General features: G+C 39.6%; 1 protein-coding gene across 2 annotated transcripts in view; it reads right to left on the reverse strand.

Moving 5' to 3' along the window:
* Positions 1-1,794: 1,794 nt before the first annotated feature.
* ARHGEF28 (Rho guanine nucleotide exchange factor 28) overlaps positions 1,795-21,894 on the reverse strand; it is a 285,499-nt gene continuing 265,399 nt past the window's right edge. Inside the window, exon 36 of one of the 2 annotated variants that reach the window (XM_077759946.1) lies at positions 1,795-2,952. In XM_077759946.1, coding sequence (XP_077616072.1) covers positions 2,789-2,952 — 164 coding nt within the window. In that variant the 3' untranslated portion in view covers positions 1,795-2,788. The remainder of the gene's footprint in view (positions 2,953-21,894) is intronic. The other variant, XM_077759948.1, reaches the window with a different exon arrangement.

Consider the following 21,894-nt stretch of genomic DNA (forward strand, 5'->3'; position numbering starts at 1 on the left):
ATGTTAATCACTCAAGTCTCACAATTCTGTAAGGTAATCATCCCTCTTGTACAGGTAGGAGACTGAGACAGGTGAAATGACTCACCCAGGACACACAACATGCAGAAAACATGGCTTCTAAATCCATGCTCCCCACCGCTGTGCCTCTTGCTGACCGAGACTGAGATGGCCGAGCGCTAATGACCTCAGGTTGGCTCTGAGTATTAAAGGCGGTCCCAGGTCACAGGAAGGGATACATGCTCCATTTTACTCGTTCCTTTATCTGTCATCCCAGGATGGAATCACACTCCCCCTTTTCACCTTACGCAGCTATACACACCATCGCAGCACACACACCACCACCACCTCTGCACTAAGTGTTTTGCCCTTTTCTGAACGGACAGGGCTCCGACTGTGAGTGGGCTGGCGAGCGATGCAGGACCCCAGCAATGGGGCAGTCCTGATGAAATGCAGAGTAGCTTGGGCTAGAAGCAAGGGGGCACATAAATTCATGCAGCCTGCAAAGGACAGAGCCCAAGGGTTGATTTTCTTTCCACAGCAAATCTCTCAAGGGATGAATGTTTCCTTTAAGCTCTTTGGTGGGTGGGAAAAGTAGATCCTTTTAGAAGAAACTTATTTGCGATGCTGGAAAATAATGTGGTCTTCTTCTAGGATTAGTGAATTTCGGTTGGAGCCACAGACTGACCTCTGTTGAGATCTAAATTCAGTGCCCAGTAAGGACAAAGTAAAGAGGAAGAACTTATCAAGAAAGCTTTTCAATGTATTTTCAGATGAGAGGTCATAATGTTAAATAAGACAATTACCAAGAGAAACCCATGTAGTTATCTCGAAAGATACTAAGATTTTCCCATGAAGACCCAAAGTGTGCAGGGCTTGAAAATCAATTGAGCACACATATTTTTAAAGAACTGTGTGGGGATTCTGAACATCTATTCATATTTTCACATGCGGATATTTCTATCCACACAGAATAGGGGAAAAGAGAAGATATTTATGGTTATCAGAGCAAGGATTTAGACTGAAATATCAATATGTTCCATATTCAAGAGATACAGGACTCGGAACAAGACTTTGTTGGGGGGGGTGCGGCTGGGGAAGACAGGGTTTTCTCTTTAGATGCCTCTATGAAGGGAAGATGCATCTTATAATTTAGGAGTTCAGCTCAGAGGTGAAGTGATTGACTGAAATCATAGTAAGCTATATCTATTCTTGAAAATTATTCTCTTAATCTGTTATGATTGTGACCAAAATGGCCAGAAACAGGAGTCAGAAGGCGTACTCCCCAAAAAAGCTTTTTAAAAAAAAAAACAACAACAACTAAGATTTGACTTGCCTACGTGAAAATATAAAATATTCAATTGGCCAAACATTGGATCTGCGTGAAGTTTTTTTCCCTTCCTTTTTTTTAATAGTTTATTTTGAGAGAGAGCAAGCAGGAGAGGAGCAGAGAGAGAAGGAGACAGCAAATCCCAAGCAGGTTCCACACTGTCAGCGCAGAGCCTGACGTGGGGCTCGAACTCACAAACCGTGAGACCATAACCTGAGCCGAAATCAAGAGTCAGAGGCTTAACCAACTGAGCCACCCAGGTGCCCCCAATTTTCCCCCTTCCTATCACAGCTCCCTCCTCCTAAGTGTTGCAATTTGGGTGAATTCAGTACTCCTCGATTTTCACTTTTAGTAAGGGGAGAGAGTTGGTGTGTGAAACGTCTATTTTACTAATGTCTTACACAATATTAAAATTCCGAAGTAAAATAGTGAGGTGAAAGATATTTTTTTTAACTCTGAGCAGAACAGATACAAATATGTCTGAAGAACAAACTGAAAACATCTCCTGGTTTATTTTCTTACAGAGAGACCCTGAAGACAGGATGTGCTATGTTCCTTGGTGGAAAAGCACACACAGGCAGCAAGGTCTGCCGAGAGAGTTTTTGTCCCAGAAGAACCGCAGGGCAGAAGCCCGTCTATGGAGTGGTCATTGTTCTTGCTCTGGGGCCCCCGAGTTGACACAGGGCCAACTGGGAGAAGCTGGGTGCTACTGGAGTGTCTCTATTTACATCAAAATGGACTGGCTAGGGCTCCACCTCGGGGCTGTGTTGAAGGATGAGGCTGAACGTGGCTTGGAAAACAACCAGCTTTAGGACCAAGAAAGTGAGTCTGCAAAGCACGTGGTCCTAAGTGTCCAGATTGTGTCCACAGCAGAGTGGTTGCCGGGTTGGAGCAAGCCCCCAGAGGGGACGTGTTGGTGGCAGGGTGACGTAAGAGCACGCCAGGAGGACCCGCCCCAGGACTCCCCACAGAGAAGTTAGCCCCCGTGAACATTCGCCAAGACAGGGACTTTCCCACATCCTCCTCTGCCTTGGGGGGCATTCGCCATAGTCACCTGCTGTGGCTGTGAAAGTCTGCCCATCATGAATATGACTCGTGCCATCCACATTGCTTCTTCTAGATCTTAAGCAAGGCATTTCAAACACCAGATGATCCAGCAGAAAATGCCATATGGGATTTTACTTGAGAGTCCTGACAACTTTGCAAATATTTCTGCTCCTTGTTCAGGTTAATTTCTCCTCCAGAAACCAGAAATTGGGTGTGATAAGCGAACGATGATACAAACAGGGCTGCTTTCAATAACTTAATTGGGCTCCTGCCCCGAAACTGAACTTTCGTGAAATATTAATTATCACTCTTACAGCAATTTAGACACATTCACACAAACATCAGGAAAACAGGAGCAAAATCTCCACCAAAGGCCAGTGCTGTGTTTTGTTTGGAAAAATGATGACACTGTAATTAGAGGTAAACAATGTTCTCTTCAGCGCCGGTTCCCGTCTCCCCGTCCTGTCTGGTCAGTGTCCGGAGATTTAGCTTTGCTTCTCCCAAACATGTCTGCAGCTGAGAGCCGTGTGGATGTGAGTCACGGGTGGGTGGAAACTCAGTCTGAGAGAGGTCCAAATCTGCAACAGACAGACGGCACAGGTCAGGAGGATCCGCTTGAGGCCTCCAAGGCAGGTGATACTATAACCCAGAGCTCCCTAAGCCTGGGAAATGTAGTGCCCATATAGTCTGCCACCAAGAGAACTGCGGAGTCCAAGGAGAAAGGAACAAAATGTAGTCAAATCAAATGATTTAATCAACAGATCGACAAGACGGGGTTGGTTGTGTGTTCAAATGTCTCCTATGGCTAAGAGTAACCTCGACAAAAATGATCCTAAGGGAGTGTCCAATGAATAAAGACTTGTCACCATTTGTGGGCAGGTGAAACACCCCTACTGCACAACAAGGGTGCCCACTTATTTTTAAAAACAGGTTCAAGGAGCGCCTGGGTGGCTTAGCCGGTTACACGTCCGACTTCAGTTCAGGTCATGATCTCGTAATTCGTGAGTTCGAGCCCCGCGTCAGGCTCTATGCTGGCAGCTCAGAATCTGGAGTCTGCTTCGGATTCTGTGACTCCCCCCTCTCTCTGCCCCATCCCTGCTCACACTCTGTCTCGGTCTCTGTCAAAAATAACCATTAAAAATTTTTTATTAAAAAAAAAACCAGGTTCAAGGTCTTAGAAATACAGTATCTACTCTAGCTATGTGCAATGAACCCTATTTGCATCTGCACAGCCCCTTCCCTCAGCATATCGCAAAGGCAAGAACTGACTTCAAGCCTCAAATAATATAGCTGGGATTTTATCGATGTGGGGAAGGGAGAAAGGAGGTGAAGGATGGAGACCCTCCAGCCTCACCATTATGCAAATCTAATTAACACTATACCAACCACTTAGCAAGAGTAGCCAGACTCCTAGAGAAAACTGTTCCAATATCAGATACGGCTGGATTCTTTTTTCTGGTTACCTAGTAACAGCAGGGCATAGTCTCTTTTCCCTTTCTCTGGTAAAAACCCTCTAATATATAGTTTAAGGGAAGGCAAAGAGGGGTTCCTATTTGAAAAAAAAGAAAGGCTCTTGCTGCAAACCATTTTCTCTTCCCTTGTTCTACTGACCACCCTTCCTAAGGCTCACTTATATGGCAAGATTACAGATAGCCGGCCTCAGAGCAAAAGGCGGAGAAGGCATGGAAACCCAGGTAGAAAGACGCATAGGCTTGAAGCCCACCTGCTCCTTCTTCAGTCATCAGCAAGAGGTCCTTATAAACATGGCCGCATTTTACTCAAAGACTCTATTATTTATATGGATACACATAACTGGTAGCATTCTAATGATAAAGGTGCTTGTGACTTCTGCCCTCCTGACAAGGAGCTCTAGCTGGTAGAGAAGGCAGGAAGCGAGGCCCGGCAGGAAGAGTAAAATGTCCCCACACTGTTCCATCTTTAGGGATGTGGCACACTTGGCTATGTCTCCGTTCGTCACTTCTTCCAGGAAGAGGCAGGCCCACTGGAAGAGGGGCGGCCAGAGCCCCAGGAAAGAAACACAAGTCACCTGGAGAAGCTGACGTGTGCCTGTGAAGCCGAGGGGGACCCCGGGCAGAGGGGAGGGAAAGAAGAGGAAGGCTGTACTCTACAGCTCTACTAAAAGCTTAGGCCTGCCCAGACTCTAGATGCCAGGGGGGCACAAAGAAGAAAATCCATTTACATTTGGGTGACTTGATGTTACTAACTCTGATTCCAAATCCTGTACCTCAAATACTCGGACTCACTAACTGCTGAACAGATAACTAGTGACGATGGTTCTAACCACCACCCACCCCCCCATACACACAAAGCGTGCCTTCTGGGCACAAGACCTTTCCCAGATCTACTACCACAGTCATGACTCTTTAAGTCCCAAAATTTTGTAACCCACAATTTACAGTTGGGGAAACTGAAGCTCAAGGCTACTTAAATTCCTTGCCCAACATCACACAATTAAGAATTAATCTAGATTTGAATTCAGCAGACCATCGCTACTTGCTCATCCAATCAAGAGTCTCAGGATTCCAGTTTCTTATGATAATGGAAACGGCTTGACCATCTTTGCTACAGTAAGATACTCTGACTGTTTAATACTTATCCTCCCTAAGTACCACATTTCCAAGAATCACTCAGCAAAAAATAAATTAAGAAGAAAGACATTCCAAGCTCCGAAAAACTGATACATGATATAATAATGATTATTATAAAATTGGGACCCTCCCTCATTTAATCAGGTAAACACCACAAACCGCCCCACCCCCGCAATGGTTTTTCTATTAGGGCAACACAGATCAACCTAGAATGCTCTCTGCTATTTTATCACACGTGGAGACAAATTAAGCTTGTCTGTCTGTGGTCACAACATGCGTTCACGCTTTCAACTCCTTTCCCCAGCCATTGAAGCAATAAAGCCATTTAACCTCTAAAACCAAATATTCCCAGTTATACTACTCATGTTTAACATTACACAAGCTAACACACATATGTACACCCCTCACAACTTCCATCTAGCACATGCTGGTAGATTAAACAAAGCTCATGTAAGCCACTACAGTGCTGCCTCCTAGCCAACAGAAGGTCCAGCCAGGGTACCAAAAATACCACATGGAGAATAAACAACCGTCCACTGAATGAGGTGGTTGGGAGGTGATTGCTGACAAATGTGACAGTGCCAGGCACAATGGAAGCCCTTAATCCATGTATGTTTCCTTCCTCTGGGGCTGTGAGACACGTAGCAAAGAATCCAAAATGCTGGTGGTGAGTCTAGGCATCTGGGAAGTCCTCTTAATGGGTTTCAAGACAACTTATTCAAGAACCAAACGTATATCACAATTCCTTTATGTCAAACTGTAGGCTCTAGTTCAGGGAGATAAAGATTCAAGAATAAATGGGTGGGCGGGGGGAGTTAGTTTTTAATTGGTGTGTGTGTATGTGTGTGTGTGAGGGAGTATAGAGATTTAAAGAGAACATTTTCAGATAGAGTAAAAATACAGAAGAACATCTCCAGGTGAGAAATAGCTTGCTGGACCCTAATGTGACAGGCCCATGTTGGTACCCTACATGTATTAATGGAGGCTGTTGTGGATGTATGTCACCTGAAGGTGAACTCAATTTCCTTCTCCATGTTTCTCCTTGGTTTCCACCTGAACTATTTAGGCAAGGTCAGACAACCCATCTTTGAAATTAGAAACCGTTCCATGATTTCTGATTTTATTATTCCATTTCGACCCTGAGAGAATGCCAGCACAGCAACTGTATACTTCTCAAGGTCAGCCACCTTTCCCCACACTTTCTACCCTAGAGAATAGGATCATTATATGGAATCTTAAACTGAGAAAAAACATTTGTTAAAATAAAACCTCACTGGTCCTGAAAGCAGAATTCTTGAGGAAGAAAAATCATCCAGTTTTGTGATCAAAATCCCTATAAACTGCTGAACATAAAAATAGGATGCCTGTTTTTTTTTAAGCAAAGAAATATTAATTTAATAGAATCCTAATTTGTCAACTATAAAGCAAATGCTATTATAATGAAACAAGACTTCAGGCTACAGGAAACCTTTCCATCTAGTGTCTCTATACAACTTTCCCTCTTTCCCTAAACAAAGTAGAGAAATAAAATCTTGATGCAGGGTTTTTTCTACTTAACCAAAGATTTTCACACCCTACAACTTCACCCATAACAAGAAATTGCCTGAGGTCCACTGTGGGGTCTAAGTCGGTCTGCTAATGAAGTTTAAAGAATTCCAAGTACCCAAATTTTGGAGGGGGGGCCAAAAAGCACCCATGGTACCAAGGGACATGCACTGCACCACATACTGATAGCCACAGACGGTTGCCTAAATCTCCCTATTTTTAGCCCTTAGTTGCAACCTGTTGGTTGACATTTACATCTATCATTTTCACACTTCTCACCTGCTGTTGGAATTTCAGACAATCAGGGAAGAGAATCTGGAGTGTAGGATGATTCACAGCTACAGAAATCAGCTCCTGAAAAGCTGACATTACCAGGAAGCTAAATCAGGCCTCCTTCCATCGGCTAACCATCATTATTCTTTTGAGCCAACAAGATACTTGGTTCTTTTCTATAAACTCAAGGTGTAACATGCAGCCATGTGCCATATTAACAATGAACGAAGCGCCTCCTAAACTGAGAGTTTAACTCTCCTAAACTGAGAGTTGAATGCAGTCTGTAAACCACAAGGTAAAATGTAACCTTGGGCAAGTCGTTTCTTGTCTTTGGGCTTCAGTTCATGAAGGAAGGGACTGAAATCACCTTCCTGGCTTCTCAAACTTCTACTATATGAGAATTTATACATTTGGATTTTGGCTCAGTGATTCACCAAATAATATTCTGAGGGAGTAACAAATGAATGGGTTTTTAAACTGTTTTATGCTCAAGAAATGCAAATTTACTATCTTAAGCTGCATCTAAGATAATGTTTTTAAGGTAATTTCCAGACCTATGCCCCACCCCTCTACCTTCATTCTTCTCAACAACACCTATCTGACTGAGCCCACGTAGAGTTCTCCAAATGCCAGTATTTGGAAAACTACCTATTGAGAAGCTGATGTTCACAGTCAAAACCTGCATGTAATCTTGCCTTCAAAGAACAGCAAATTTAAGAGTAACTTATCATGAAGAAAAAGCTTGTGATAAGTCAACAAAGGTGGTCTATCATGTTTAAATAATTAGTATATTTACCTTTTCTGGATTTTCTGAAGAGAAAAGCATTTTAAATTATGATAATTTTAAAGCTTTAAATTTAAAAGCACCAGTGTAACTTTCATCATGAATATCAACTGTGGACGTCTAGAATTTAACTCAACATGTGGCCAATGGCCAGGTACCCAGCAGTCCGGTGCTACAAAAAGCACATGGAGTCTACTGTCGGGATCCTTGATGATGCCTTGCTCAGCCCTCTGTGTCTCATCCCATTCCATTCCTCCAAACAGAACTCACAAAACAGAGCTTCGTGTCTTCTGGGTATTGGCTCTGTTCTTGTTTTTTTTAATGAAGTGTTCTGACTTGTGCTTCTTATTACTACATCCCTTGTGCATGTTCCTAAAATCAAAATTCACACTTTCCTAGAATAACTCCACCTCAAAACATTTTTGAGTAATGTTCCCAGTCTGCAAAATAAGTTGTATTCCCTATTTAATGATTGATTCATGCTTATACTGTGAAACATTTAAAAAATCGTTTCCTGATGGCATTACTGGCAATCACTATTTTTTCTTAGGAGCATTAATGCACAGCGTTTTTCTTCTAATGGAAAACATTTATTGTACAGAACTTGAGATATCTTTAGAGCAAACGAAAGTTGGTCTACGTCCCTAATTTTCCTTGACTCCATTTTTCATAGTNGGATGTGAGCCTGGCATGATAATGAACCTGGCATTGGTATCTGAAACCAACGATCTCCACTAGTGTTATGATTCCTTTACTACTCCTCATCTAGAGTAGTGCACCTGAACTAAAATAACAGAAATGTGCTCGGGGGGGGGGGGTATATGTATGTGTGTGCCTATGGTGTGCATGAAGAAACTTGTGACATATAAAAGCAAACTGTGATAATTTTTTCACTTGTAACTGTTATAGCTAGACTTTATCTTCTTATCAGTAATTAACATATTTGAATCACCTGTGAGTTATGTAGGTAACTGACAAGAAAACAAATCAAGCAATCAATACAATGAAAATGAGATTAACGCAAGACATGGTATGACAGACCAGGTCTGTTATAGGCACTTTGATTTGCTCTCGCTCTCCTTTCTCCCCATAAGGTGCCAAGGTTAAGGACTCGTGACCTTAACATTAGCAAGCCCCATGGGAGGAAGAGGCAAGTGCCTCTGCCTCCCTCTCTTCTTTAGGATGTGTTCTAAAGTGTTTCTCTAAATGAGAGACTATTAGGTATTAATGATCAAAGAATACAGTGGTCAAGTAAGCCGATGAAACTCTGGGTAACTCAAGTTTCTTAGCAGATTCCTCAGACCTTTAGGTCTGAGGCCTATAGGCACACTTGCATTATAAGTCTCTGAGGGGGAAGAATAGTATGTGGCATTCTCCAAACTTAGGGAGACTTTTCTTACAGTGTGCTTGGCATGCTCCATGTAATGTGTTTGGGGAACCAGTACAGTAGATAAAGATAAATCTAATATACACTAAGAAAGAAACAATAGATGACCAAGATGTGAGAACAGATCAGGGGCAAGAAGTTGAAAATAAGTGAGGTTTTCCAATTTAGAAACTCTTAACGCTGTACACAAAGTCCTATGGTGGATGCGGCAATTATCTTCAAAGGCTGTTCATGTTATTAGGAGAAAAGCAGAGGGAGAGCTTAGTAATAGGTGGATCAAGCTGACAATATTTGAATCCACAGATCCAATATAATATCATACAAAGATAAACAGACATGGTCAGCCTCATGATAGGATGCAACATGAAACATAACGTGGACAATATAGGAAATATACAACACAATCTAGGAAGATTCTTCATGTCAAAAAAGCCTCTATCTAGTCAAACATCAAACACCTATTCTAACTATCCACTTTACAGGAAATACAGGGGAAGAAAAATATGTTAAATAACACTATAGGAAAACAAGCAGCAAAATTCAGAATGTAGGACATTTTAAAAAATGATTATTTTCCAGGAAATAAATGTCTTGTCAAAACACAAACAACATTGTCTTTTCAAAAAATTATAAGCCTTTAAAAAAAAGGGAGGGGCAGGGGGATTTAGATTAATTGAGATTTAAGAGATATACAAACCAAATACAATATATGAAATTATTTGGATCAAACAAAGGGGGAAAAATCGAGACAGAAATTCAAGTACTGACAGTAGGATTTCAAGTATAAATTTAAAAAATTTAGGTGTAATAAAGATATTGTGGTTATGTATTTTAAAAAAACACTTCCTGCCTTTTAAAGAAAGATACTCAAGTATTTTGGGATGAAATCATAGGCTATCCTGGATTTGCTTTAAGATAACCCAGTGTAAGAGAGAGAAAAGAGCACTGGTGAATCGGGACTGGCTTGTTTGTGTGTTGGTCATCATTAAAGCTGAGAATTCATTAAACAATTCTACTCTCGTATACATTTGAAATGTTCCATGGTCTACTTTTTTTAAATTGCATAGCCTTACATACATTTGGACTATAAAATTATAAAGGGTTCTCTGTTATTCCAACAATGTAGCTTCTATACATGTGATGTAAATGGGACACTGTGGCCATAAATTAGGGGCCTCCTCTGGATGCTGAATGTGTTTAGATCCATTTTAATCCAACTGTATGACAGTTATTGGTTAAGTGTGTGTGTATGGGCTTATATCTATTTAGAAAGATAGACAATTTGTATGAATCTGTTTCATAAAATAAATGAGGTTCATTTGAGTTTATAACTACCTATAAGAAATGATACAGATTCAGACATGGCCCTTTGCTTTTTGCTTAGAAAATTTAACATCTCCTAAAAGAACTATAATTCAGAAAAGATCTTTTATACCCCGGGTGTATTTGTTGATGGCAATGAATTGATAAGCTTCTCTTGGAATTTAGATTTCTATTCTTCAGCCTTTTGAGTTTACTAAATCTAAGATGCAGCATTCAAGAAATAGATGGTAAAACATTTAATCTAACAACATCAAAGTAGATTTCAGTTTATAATCATAGTAGGTAAAAACATGTATTGCCAAAAGAATTAGTGAATACCTGATTCAAAAAAAAATTACTCAAATTAAAGTCCTGATAATCACCCGTTTCGAATTCTTATGTGTTGAAAGTACCTTAAATTTTCATTTAGCCTAATCNCAAAGGTGGTCTATCATGTTTAAATAATTAGTATATTTACCTTTTCTGGATTTTCTGAAAAGCATTTTAAATTATAATTTTAAAGCTTTAAATTTAAAAGCACCAGTGTAACTTTCATCATGAATATCAACTGTGGACGTCTAGAATTTAACTCAACATGTGGCCAATGGCCAGGTACCCAGCAGTCCGGTGCTACAAAAAGCACATGGAGTCTACTGTCGGGATCCTTGATGATGCCTTGCTCAGCCCTCTGTGTCTCATCCCATTCCATTCCTCCAAACAGAACTCACAAAACAGAGCTTCGTGTCTTCTGGGTATTGGCTCTGTTCTTGTTTTTTTTAATGAAGTGTTCTGACTTGTGCTTCTTATTACTACATCCCTTGTGCATGTTCCTAAAATCAAAATTCACACTTCCTAGAATAACTCCACCTCAAAACATTTTTGAGTAATGTTCCCAGTCTGCAAAATAAGTTGTATTCCCTATTTAATGATTGATTCATGCTTATACTGTGAAACATTTAAAAAATCGTTTCCTGATGGCATTACTGGCAATCACTATTTTTTCTTAGGAGCATTAATGCACAGCGTTTTTCTTCTAATGGAAAACATTTATTGTACAGAACTTGAGATATCTTTAGAGCAAACGAAAGTTGGTCTACGTCCCTAATTTTCCTTGACTCCATTTTTCATAGTGAGCCACAAATAGGATGTGAGCCTCTGGCATGATAATGAACCTGGCATTGGTATCTGAAACCAACGATCTCCACTAGTGTTATGATTCCTTTACTACTCCTCATCTAGAGTAGTGCACCTGAACTAAAATAACAGAAATGTGCTCGGGGGGGGGCGGTATATGTATGTGTGTGCCTATGGTGTGCATGAAGAAACTTGTGACATATAAAAGCAAACTGTGATAATTTTTTCACTTGTAACTGTTATAGCTAGACTTTATCTTCTTATCAGTAATTAACATATTTGAATCACCTGTGAGTTATGTAGGTAACTGACAAGAAAACAAATCAAGCAATCAATACAATGAAAATGAGATTAACGCAAGACATGGTATGACAGACCAGGTCTGTTATAGGCACTTTGATTTGCTCTCGCTCTCCTTTCTCCCCATAAGGTGCCAAGGTTAAGGACTCGTGACCTTAACATTAGCAAGCCCCATGGGAGGAAGAGGCAAGTGCCTCTGCCTCCCTCTCTTCTTTAGGATGTGTTCTAAAGTGTTTCTCTAAATGAGAGACTATTAGGTATTAATGATCAAAGAATACAGTGGTCAAGTAAGCCGATGAAACTCTGGGTAACTCAAGTTTCTTAGCAGATTCCTCAGACCTTTAGGTCTGAGGCCTATAGGCACACTTGCATTATAAGTCTCTGAGGGGGAAGAATAGTATGTGGCATTCTCCAAACTTAGGGAGACTTTTCTTACAGTGTGCTTGGCATGCTCCATGTAATGTGTTTGGGGAACCAGTACAGTAGATAAAGATAAATCTAATATACACTAAGAAAGAAACAATAGATGACCAAGATGTGAGAACAGATCAGGGGCAAGAAGTTGAAAATAAGTGAGGTTTTCCAATTTAGAAACTCTTAACCCAGTACACAAAGTCCTATGGTGGATGCGGCAATTATCATCAATGGCTGTTCATGTTATTAGGAGAAAAGCAGAGGGAGAGCTTAGTAATAGGTGGATCAAGCTGACAATATTTGAATCCACAGATCCAATATAATATCATACAAAGATAAACAGACATGGTCAGCCTCATGATAGGATGCAACATGAAACATAACGTGGACAATATAGGAAATATACAACACAATCTAGGAAGATTCTTCATGTCAAAAAAGCCTCTATCTAGTCAAACATCAAACACCTATTCTAACTATCCACTTTACAGGAAATACAGGGGAAGAAAAATATGTTAAATAACACTATAGGAAAACAAGCAGCAAAATTCAGAATGTAGGACATTTTAAAAAATGATTATTTTCCAGGAAATAAATGTCTTGTCAAAACACAAACAACATTGTCTTTTCAAAAAATTATAAGCCTTTAAGAAAAAGGGAGGGGCAGGGGGATTTAGATTAATTGAGATTTAAGAGATATACAAACCAAATACAATATATGAAATTATTTGGATCAAACAAAGGGGGAAAAATCGAGACAGAAATTCAAGTACTGACAGTAGGATTTCAAGTATAAATTTAAAAAATTTAGGTATAATAAAGATATTGTGGTTATGTATTTTAAAAAAACACTTCCTGCCTTTTAAAGAAAGATACTCAAGTATTTTGGGATGAAATCATAGGCTATCCTGGATTTGCTTTAAGATAACCCAGTGTAAGAGAGAGAAAAGAGCACTGGTGAATCGGGACTGGCTTGTTTGTGTGTTGGTCATCATTAAAGCTGAGAATTCATTAAACAATTCTACTCTCGTATACATTTGAAATGTTCCATGGTCTACTTTTTTTAAATTGCATAGCCTTACATACATTTGGACTATAAAATTATAAAGGGTTCTCTGTTATTCCAACAATGTAGCTTCTATACATGTGATGTAAATGGGACACTGTGGCCATAAATTAGGGGCCTCCTCTGGATGCTGAATGTGTTTAGATCCATTTTAATCCAACTGTATGACAGTTATTGGTTAAGTGTGTGTGTATGGGCTTATATCTATTTAGAAAGATAGACAATTTGTATGAATCTGTTTCATAAAATAAATGAGGTTCATTTGAGTTTATAACTACCTATAAGAAATGATACAGATTCAGACATGGCCCTTTGCTTTTTGCTTAGAAAATTTAACATCTCCTAAAAGAACTATAATTCAGAAAAGATCTTTTATACCCCGGGTGTATTTGTTGATGGCAATGAATTGATAAGCTTCTCTTGGAATTTAGATTTCTATTCTTCAGCCTTTTTAGTTTACTAAATCTAAGATGCAGCATTCAAGAAATAGACGGTAAAACATTTAATCTAACAACATCAAAGTAGATTTCAGTTTATAATCATAGTAGGTAAAAACATGTATTGCCAAAAGAATTAGTGAATACCTGATTCAAAAAAAAATTACTCAAATTAAAGTCCTGATAATCACCCGTTTCGAATTCTTATGTGTTGAAAGTACCTTAAATTTTCATTTAGCCTAATCCTTGCCTACTCAGCAGAATCAAATAGATGTTGTCAAGATAGCATTGCATTATAGGGCTTCTCTCTTTAAGGGACTAACACCAATTGACCTTGAGTCAAACATTCAATTCTTACACCAATATGCAATAGTAGGTATAGTATGGAATATGAAAGGGAGAGCCTAATCCAAATATAGGCATAAGCCTAACTTAAAAAACAGAACTCAAGAACACAGGAAGCTGAAGAAAGCCTCCAATGAATACCTTCAAAGAAACATTTAAAAGACATTCAACTATAAAAGAAGATTCTGTAAAATATCAACTATAAGAGAACAAGGAAACTATCTTGAAATTAGAAATGCTAGCTGATTAAAAACAAAACAAAACAAACAAAAAAACAACCCAAAGGACTAGTAAGAGGTTAAGGAGAAGAAAATCTCCCAGAAAGTAGAACAAAAACATTAAGAAATGGAAAGAGAAGGGGGTGGGGAGAGAGAGAGATAAGCAGAAACATCAGAGAATTCAAGAGGTTCAACTTTTAACTGAAAACAGTTCCAATAAGATAATAATGCAGAGAAGAATTTTTTAAAGAAAATTTCTCAGAATCAAAGAAAATGTCTTGAATAACCAGTAAGTATGATTTTAACAAAAGACCACATGGAGGCATAGAATACAATTCATCCAAGAAGGGATAAAAAGAGAATGGTAAAGGCTTCCAAACTTGAGAACAGTTCACAAAGAATTAGAAGTAAGAATGACATCAGACATCTCAACAGAAACCTTAAGCAAAAGAATCAAACCCTTCAAAATTCTGAAGGAGAATAAATTATTTTATTTTTGTAGAGAGAGAGAGCACGCACATGCAAGGGAGAGGGGCAGAGAGAGGGAGAAAGAATCTTAAGGAGTTTCCAAATTCAGCGCAGAGTCTGACACGGGGCTCTACGCAGGCCTTGAGTTCAAGATCATGATCAGAGCTGAAAACAAAAGTTGGACACTTTACCTACTGAGCCACCGAGGTGCCCCTGAAGGAGAATAAGTTTCGATCTGGAATTCTAAGCCTAGATGTATTACAAAAACCAAGTATAAAAGTAGCAAAAACAAATGACATGAAAAAGACCATTCAAATTAGTTATTTGGAAAAACTGTGCTTTCATTACAGCTTTTCTTGGGAACATTTGGAGGTAAGATCCATCAAATAAAGGATTACGTCCTAAAAGATAAAGAATGGGACTGAGCACACAGGCTCTGTCACAGAAGGGGCATGAAGGGGGACTCCTATACAGCAGGCCTGGAACAATGAGAGCTTATTGGAAAAGGAGGGCGGAGGATCCTGGAAGGGAAATGTCAAGGACGGAAAATAAAGCTGATAGATACTGGACGTGTTGAGCGTGTGTAAACTAATATGGGTCTGTTACTGAGTGGGACACAGGTGATGGAGGAAAGCACAGTGGGAGGTGGGGAAAAAAGTAAGCAAATGAAGAAGGTAGATGCTTAAAGACTCAGTAAAAAGAAGAGTCAAAAACAACATTATTTTAAGTAGCTTCAGCACATAGGGTTGATTTTTCTTCATCCAGAAAGACCTTAGCTCTCTCACAAATGTCCTTTCGCAATCTTAAAGTGTCTACATATAACTGTAAATATGATTTCTCCAAAAAGTATTTTTCAAAGTTAAAAACATTTTGAACCCATTTGAAAACAATTAATTTGCCTGCATAAGTAATAATGAACACCTGAAATTCCAAAATCTGCTGTTAGGAAAAACACCTTTAAAAATAGTCACTTCGGGGTGCCTGGGTGTCTTAGTCGGTTAAGCGTCCGACTTTCGCTTAGGTCATGATCTCGCGGTTCGTNCACTTCACTGAAGAAGAAACTTAAATGGTAAATAAATACAAAAAGGAACAGAATCTCAGGCGTAATTAGGGAAATATAAATTCTAAAAATGGGAGTTATCATTTCATGCCCATAATATTGGCAACATTTAGAAACCTAATGATACTGAGTGTTGGGGAAGTTCTGGAAAAACTGGAAATCTCATATATAGATGCTGAGAACTGAATTATAAAACTTTACAGAGAAATAATACCCAGGAACACCAAAGACTTCACCATCACTTTTAGGTGTTATCATGTAAATAAACTCTCATTCATATACACAAGGGGAATGCATATAAGTATATTTACTGAGAATCATTTGTGAGAGTAAAACAAAAATGGAAACAACTGTTTCCATGAACAGTTGCTAACTCTTCATTAGCAACAAATATGCTGGCATTAATTCCTATAAGGGAATAGTATACAGCAGTTTAAAATGAACTATCTGAATATGTACACTCAGTGGGGAAAAAAGAGTTGCAAAAGACAGAAACATTATGTATGTATATAGAATATATATAAAAACAAAAAATATGTATTATTTATTCATACACATATGTTAAAACAAACTATAGAAATGTATGCACCAATTATAGACTATGGTTTAACTCTAAATAGGAAAAAAAAAGAGAGAAAAATAGGGGAGGGATGCTATATTGAACATTCTAAAAAAAAAAGCAAAGAGATGTCTGAAGCAAATATGGCAACAAGTTAACATTTCTTAAAATGCCTGATACATATTTTTCTTTACTTTTCTGTTTGAATTTTTCATAATTAAAACTTTTACAATAAAAATGCACTAAAATACATAGTAACCAATTACAATACGAGGCCTTTATTTGGATTCTGAGTCAAAAAAAAAATAAAAATAAAAAACCAGAAAGAGTAAACACACACACACACACACAAATTGGAAATTTAAATACTGCCTATATGTTGATAGTATGGAAGTTTTGCTAAATTTTTCCCTTGGTGTTCTAACAGTTTTAAAAAGAGAGACCTGTCTTTTAGAGATAAATACCGAAACATTATGCAACAAATAAATTGGACACATGATTTTTAGATACTGCTTCAAAATAATACTGGGTTTGGTGGGGGGGTAAGTGTCTGGGTGAAACACATTGGCCAGAAGTTCCTAAGTTTTTCAAGTTGATCATGGTAAGTGGTTGTCATACTCCTGTTTAATTATGCACATGTTTGAACTTGGCCACAATACATCCAGATACATTCAGACATTTTTTAAAAAAATGTCAAGCTCAGTTTTTAAACCAAAATTAAGATAATCAAATCCTGGAGTCCCTATTAAGAAGCAGGAACAACTTTTCAAAGAGTGCACTGAATTAAACAACATGCAGGTCTCCAGCTCAGGGACAGGTCCGTATTTTCTTTTTTTTTTTAATGTTTTATTTCTAGGAGAGAGAGAGAGAGAGCGTGAGCAGGGGAGGGTCAGAGAGAGAGGGAGTCACAGACTGAAACAGGCTCTGGGCTCTTAGCTGGCAGTCAGCACAGAGCCCGACGCGGGGCCCGAACCCACGAACCGTGAGATCATGGCCTAAGCGAAAGTCGGACGCTTAACCGACTAAGCCACCCAGGCGCCCCGACAGGTCCGTATTTCCATGGCATTGAATCCCTCTGAAAGACAGACGAGGGGCTCTTAAGAACCGTGACAATGAAGCTGACTCTTTGGAAACGTCCTGCTTCATGACCCTACCCACACCGAAAGAGTTACGCTGCTCGTTTTGCTGAGAGAAGACGTAAATTCACTTTACTGCCAGGTGAATAAGGCAAGATTTTAATGCTGCACTTACTACTTACTGACTCAGGCGAGGGAAAAGCATCTGTTAAAATTCTTAAGTGTACAAGATGCAGTGTATTTCTTTAACCCAGAAGCAGCCAAGCAATTAAATCAAATACAGCCAAGCTAACTAGTTCTAACTATTCCTTAATAATCATGTTACTGGACTTCAAAAAAACTGGCATCCCGTTCTTCAAAGGTCTATAAACGAATTTTTTTTCCCAATCAACTACAAAATGACATGATGTCAAACAACATGCCTTTCCGTTCTGAGAAATTGGTATTTACAGTTTTCATAGCAACATCATTTCTTTTTCTCTTTAGAAATGAGAAGCATTATTTTTGCAAGTCTTATTTGTTTGAAGTAACATTTGCCAAGAAACCAAACTCCAAAATATATTTTCCAACTGCAGCTCTGAGTTTATGCCACTCAAAAATGATTATAATTTTAAAAGCACAACATAATATACAGAAAAAAATGATTTGTTCAAGGCAGATCTTCACACCCTTGGCATTCTTTTCACATTTATGTTTGTTATCAGAGTAAAGATAACTAACTATATTACATTTCTGGAAATTACACTTAAAATATTTTTAGAAATGGTAAGGTTTGAGAAGAAGGCAGTTTGCGGAACAGAGACAAAATAAGGATTTTGCCAAAACAGCAATCAAAAGAAAACATACATATCACAGGATTAACTGCTCTCCTCCTTGGAGCCATCTCCCTCTAAAGGAAATTATTTTTAAATTTTCTTATGGATGCAAATGTCATATGAAGCTACTCTTGCTGTTAATATTTGTGCTTGTTGACATATGACCAGTGACTAACACTGGAGCCCAAAGAAAGCAAATTTCCCTTTCAGTAGCTACCAGGTGACATGAATCCCCAGGTTTGCACTAGATCTTCCTCTTTCTGGATAGACCTCTTTCTTCTCTAAACAACTCTTCTCAAGAAGAAGCCAGAGCATGACCTAAAACTTCTCTTTCATGGAATTGGCCACCAAGAGCAAGGATCATGAAGAGTAGCCTCAGTTAGTCCCTTCGTGGCCAGCAGCCCTCACCCTTACAGACGTCCAAGGACCACTCAGCACTCTGCTCTGAGAAAGCCTGTGACCACACAGCAGAAAGACAGATACAGGTAACTAGATGAAAAGTAAGAGATCCTGTTCAATGGCTGGTGAATACAGTCCGCAGCTGAACACCACTTCACAGACCCTGGACATCTGCAGGGAGGATACATCTGAACTGGGCCTTGAAGGCTGACCCGGATAGCCACAGGGGGAGACAGCCTTGTGGGGAGGTATTCCAGCTGGAATTTGCAACTCTTGCAAAGGGGAGAAAATGCTAGATGCTATAACAAAGGAAAGTTGTCAAGCTTTGACTGAACTATGAGTTTGCACAAACTCTGAGTTTGTGAGTTGAGGTGGGGGGATGTGATTAAAGAGTAGCCTGTGGAGGGTCTTGGAGGGAAGTGTTAGGAGTTCTTACCTGAGAAGCAAGCATGACAGTCACAGTGATCAGGACCTTTATATGACTGCCTATCAATCTACATCATCGGCTTCACCTGAACCTCCTATATGTATTGCCATCCTGCAATGAGAGGTAGCTCCGGGAGCAGAGAGAGGGGAACTATGTTCCCTATGTTTATCTGTCTAGAATGAAACCATACTTAAGGCCAACAAGGGTCCATTCCTTTGACGGGTTTTTTTGTTTTGTTTTGTTTTGTTTTGTCAATTAGTAGAAAATATGTCAGAATGAAAACTGGTTTGAGCTTCTTATCCACTGGCTCTTCACAAAGTGCTGAGTGTGTGCTCTATACTGGGCTGTTGTTTATAAGGGAAACCAAATGGAACAAGACCTCAACTCTGTACTCAAGAAGTTGACAGTCTGTATAATCACTTTGAAAAATCTTTGAGTTTCTTAAAATTTAAACAGGCACCTACTCCAGAAATAATTCTACTCCTAGGTATTTATGCAAGAGGAATGAAAACATAATTCACAAAACAATCCTTGTACAGCAATGTTCATAGCAGCTTTATTCATAAGAGCCAAAAATGAGAAATAAGCCAGGTGTCCATCAACAGAAGAACGGGTAACTGTAGTCAATTCATCAATGTGAGATTCCTCAGTAATAAAAGAGGACAAACCACAGATTCATGCGAGGTCATCGATACATCTCAAAAGCATGCTGAGTGAAAAGAACTGAACACAAGAAGGCACATAGTATCTGATTCCATTCCATTTGAAAATAAGCAAAATTAACCTATTGTGATGAAAAGCAGAGGGGCAGTTGTTTCTGGGGGGTAGGGATTGGCTGGCAAGGGGTAGAAGGGAGCTTTCTGGAGTGATGGAAATATTCTGCGCCCTGATATACTTTCCACAAAATTAAGTGAAGAGAGTTACTATCTGGGCACTTCACTGTATGTAAATCATAACTCAAACAAAATAAACTATATAAAGCATCATAGAGTCTAAAGGGAAAACAAGTGAAAAATATGGTACAAAGGAGGAAAAGGGTGCACTGGACACACAGGGTTACATAAGAGAGGTTCCTAACCCAGAGTGAGAGGGTCTGGAAAGGAACCTAGAACTAAGTAGCCCTGGAGCAAAGTCTTGAAAGAGGAGTAAGCTTTAGCCACGTTGGAAGACAAGGGTCGAAGACAAGACATGCCTGGCCGAGGAAGGAGGTCTACAAAAAATAGGAGGGCCCTGGCCTTTCTGTGACAGGGAGAACTTCTGACGGCTGGACCACAGTGGGGAAAGGATGTAGTAGGAGAGGCGCTACAAAGTTCAAAGCCAGATCAGACCTCCCAGGCCCAAACACATGGCCTCCCCTGCTTCTTCAGGGAGGACCGCCTTTCACCACCTGGAGCCTTTGGAAAGACCCAAGGAAGAGACCCCAAAAACTCTCTAAGAGGACTGAACACAAACCCTTAACCACAAGCTCAAGTGCTGACCTGGAGGCTACACCAAGCTCTATTTTGAATCCATGTTGGATTTAGTTTTCTATCTTTTTTTTTAAATTTATTTCTAGGAGAGAGAGAGAGAGAGAGAGAGAGAGAGAGAAAGACAGCGTGAGCAGGGGAGGGTCAGAGAGAAAGGAGACACAGACTCTGAAATAGGCTCCAGGCTCTGAGCTGGCAGTCAGCACAGAGCCCGACGCAGGGCTTGAACCCACGAACTGCGAGATCATGACCTAAGTGAAAGTCGGACGCTTAACCAACTAAGCCACCCAGGCGCCCTGGATTTAGTTTTCAAAAGACAACCCAGGTGGTAAATCCTGTTGGGATTTGCCATTTGGATTTCAACTGTTCCCAAGGGAGAAAAAAATGTATTTGAAGGGTGTGCCACGGGCAATGAGTTAATTTCAACATCCACTTACATCAGTGTTTTTTCTAGTATATTTAAAGGAATAGCAGCCCTGCAAGACTAGGCCAGAGAAGAGGATGCTGGGGTTAAATGCTAAGGTTTGCGAAATGCCACTTTTCCATATACATGAGCACAACGTAAGTTGTGAAAAGTCTGGAGAATCCCCAAACCAGCATTTCCCAATATTGTTATTATGAGAACTGGCTATCTAGTAACACCTAGTAACAGCCGGGAGAATTGTGTAACATGTTTTGAGATAGGTCTTCTTAGGTAAAACCCAGATGAGATGGAACTCTTTCAGGCCCCCAAAGCAACCACTGGAAGCAGTCCATTGGCTCAAGTCTTCCTAAAGATTTAGAGCTTTTGTAACACAAGGTATAGTAAGAAGTGATAACCATGTATACTGAGCTCCTCCAGAGTTCAAGGTTTTTTATGCTTTGTCTTATGCAATCCTCTACCAAGTCCAAAGCAGATACTATCAGAAGTCCAGTTTTATACGTAAGGAAACATATCAAGTTAAATACTTGCTTAAAATTTCACAGGTAATAAATGACAGACCTGGAATATGAACTGCGGCAGAATTTCCAACCCTTCTGTCTTAACCACTATGCCAGTCAGTCGTCGCCACTGTTCAATCGTAGTCAACTGCCTTCCTTCATGCAGTTGTTCATGTATTCATTCACTCAAACCCCTCACTTAAAAATGAAGCACTGATAAACTCAGGAAAAGCTCATTACATTAGAAAATATAGTTTTAGTCTACTTTTGCTGAAACTTGGTTTAGGAGGTGGAAGGAAGTGGATCCTTGGTAGTCTCACTTTTGAATAACAGAATATCCTATCACCTATTTGTCTCAGCAACTTGGCCATTCTGTCCAAAAATGGTATTGCCACCAGGTTTTAGCCCTCGTGGCGTTTCTGGGTCAGTGTTGGTCCAGTCCTTTAATCAAGCCCTTCATGAAATACATTTTCTGGAATTTTCCTGAACCATACAGTCTCAAAGTGGGCCAACGG

Source organism: Crocuta crocuta, unplaced genomic scaffold (assembly GCF_008692635.1).
Source record: "Crocuta crocuta isolate KB4526 unplaced genomic scaffold, BGI_CrCroc_1.0 scaffold162, whole genome shotgun sequence".
NCBI classification, from domain to species: Eukaryota; Metazoa; Chordata; class Mammalia; order Carnivora; family Hyaenidae; genus Crocuta; species Crocuta crocuta.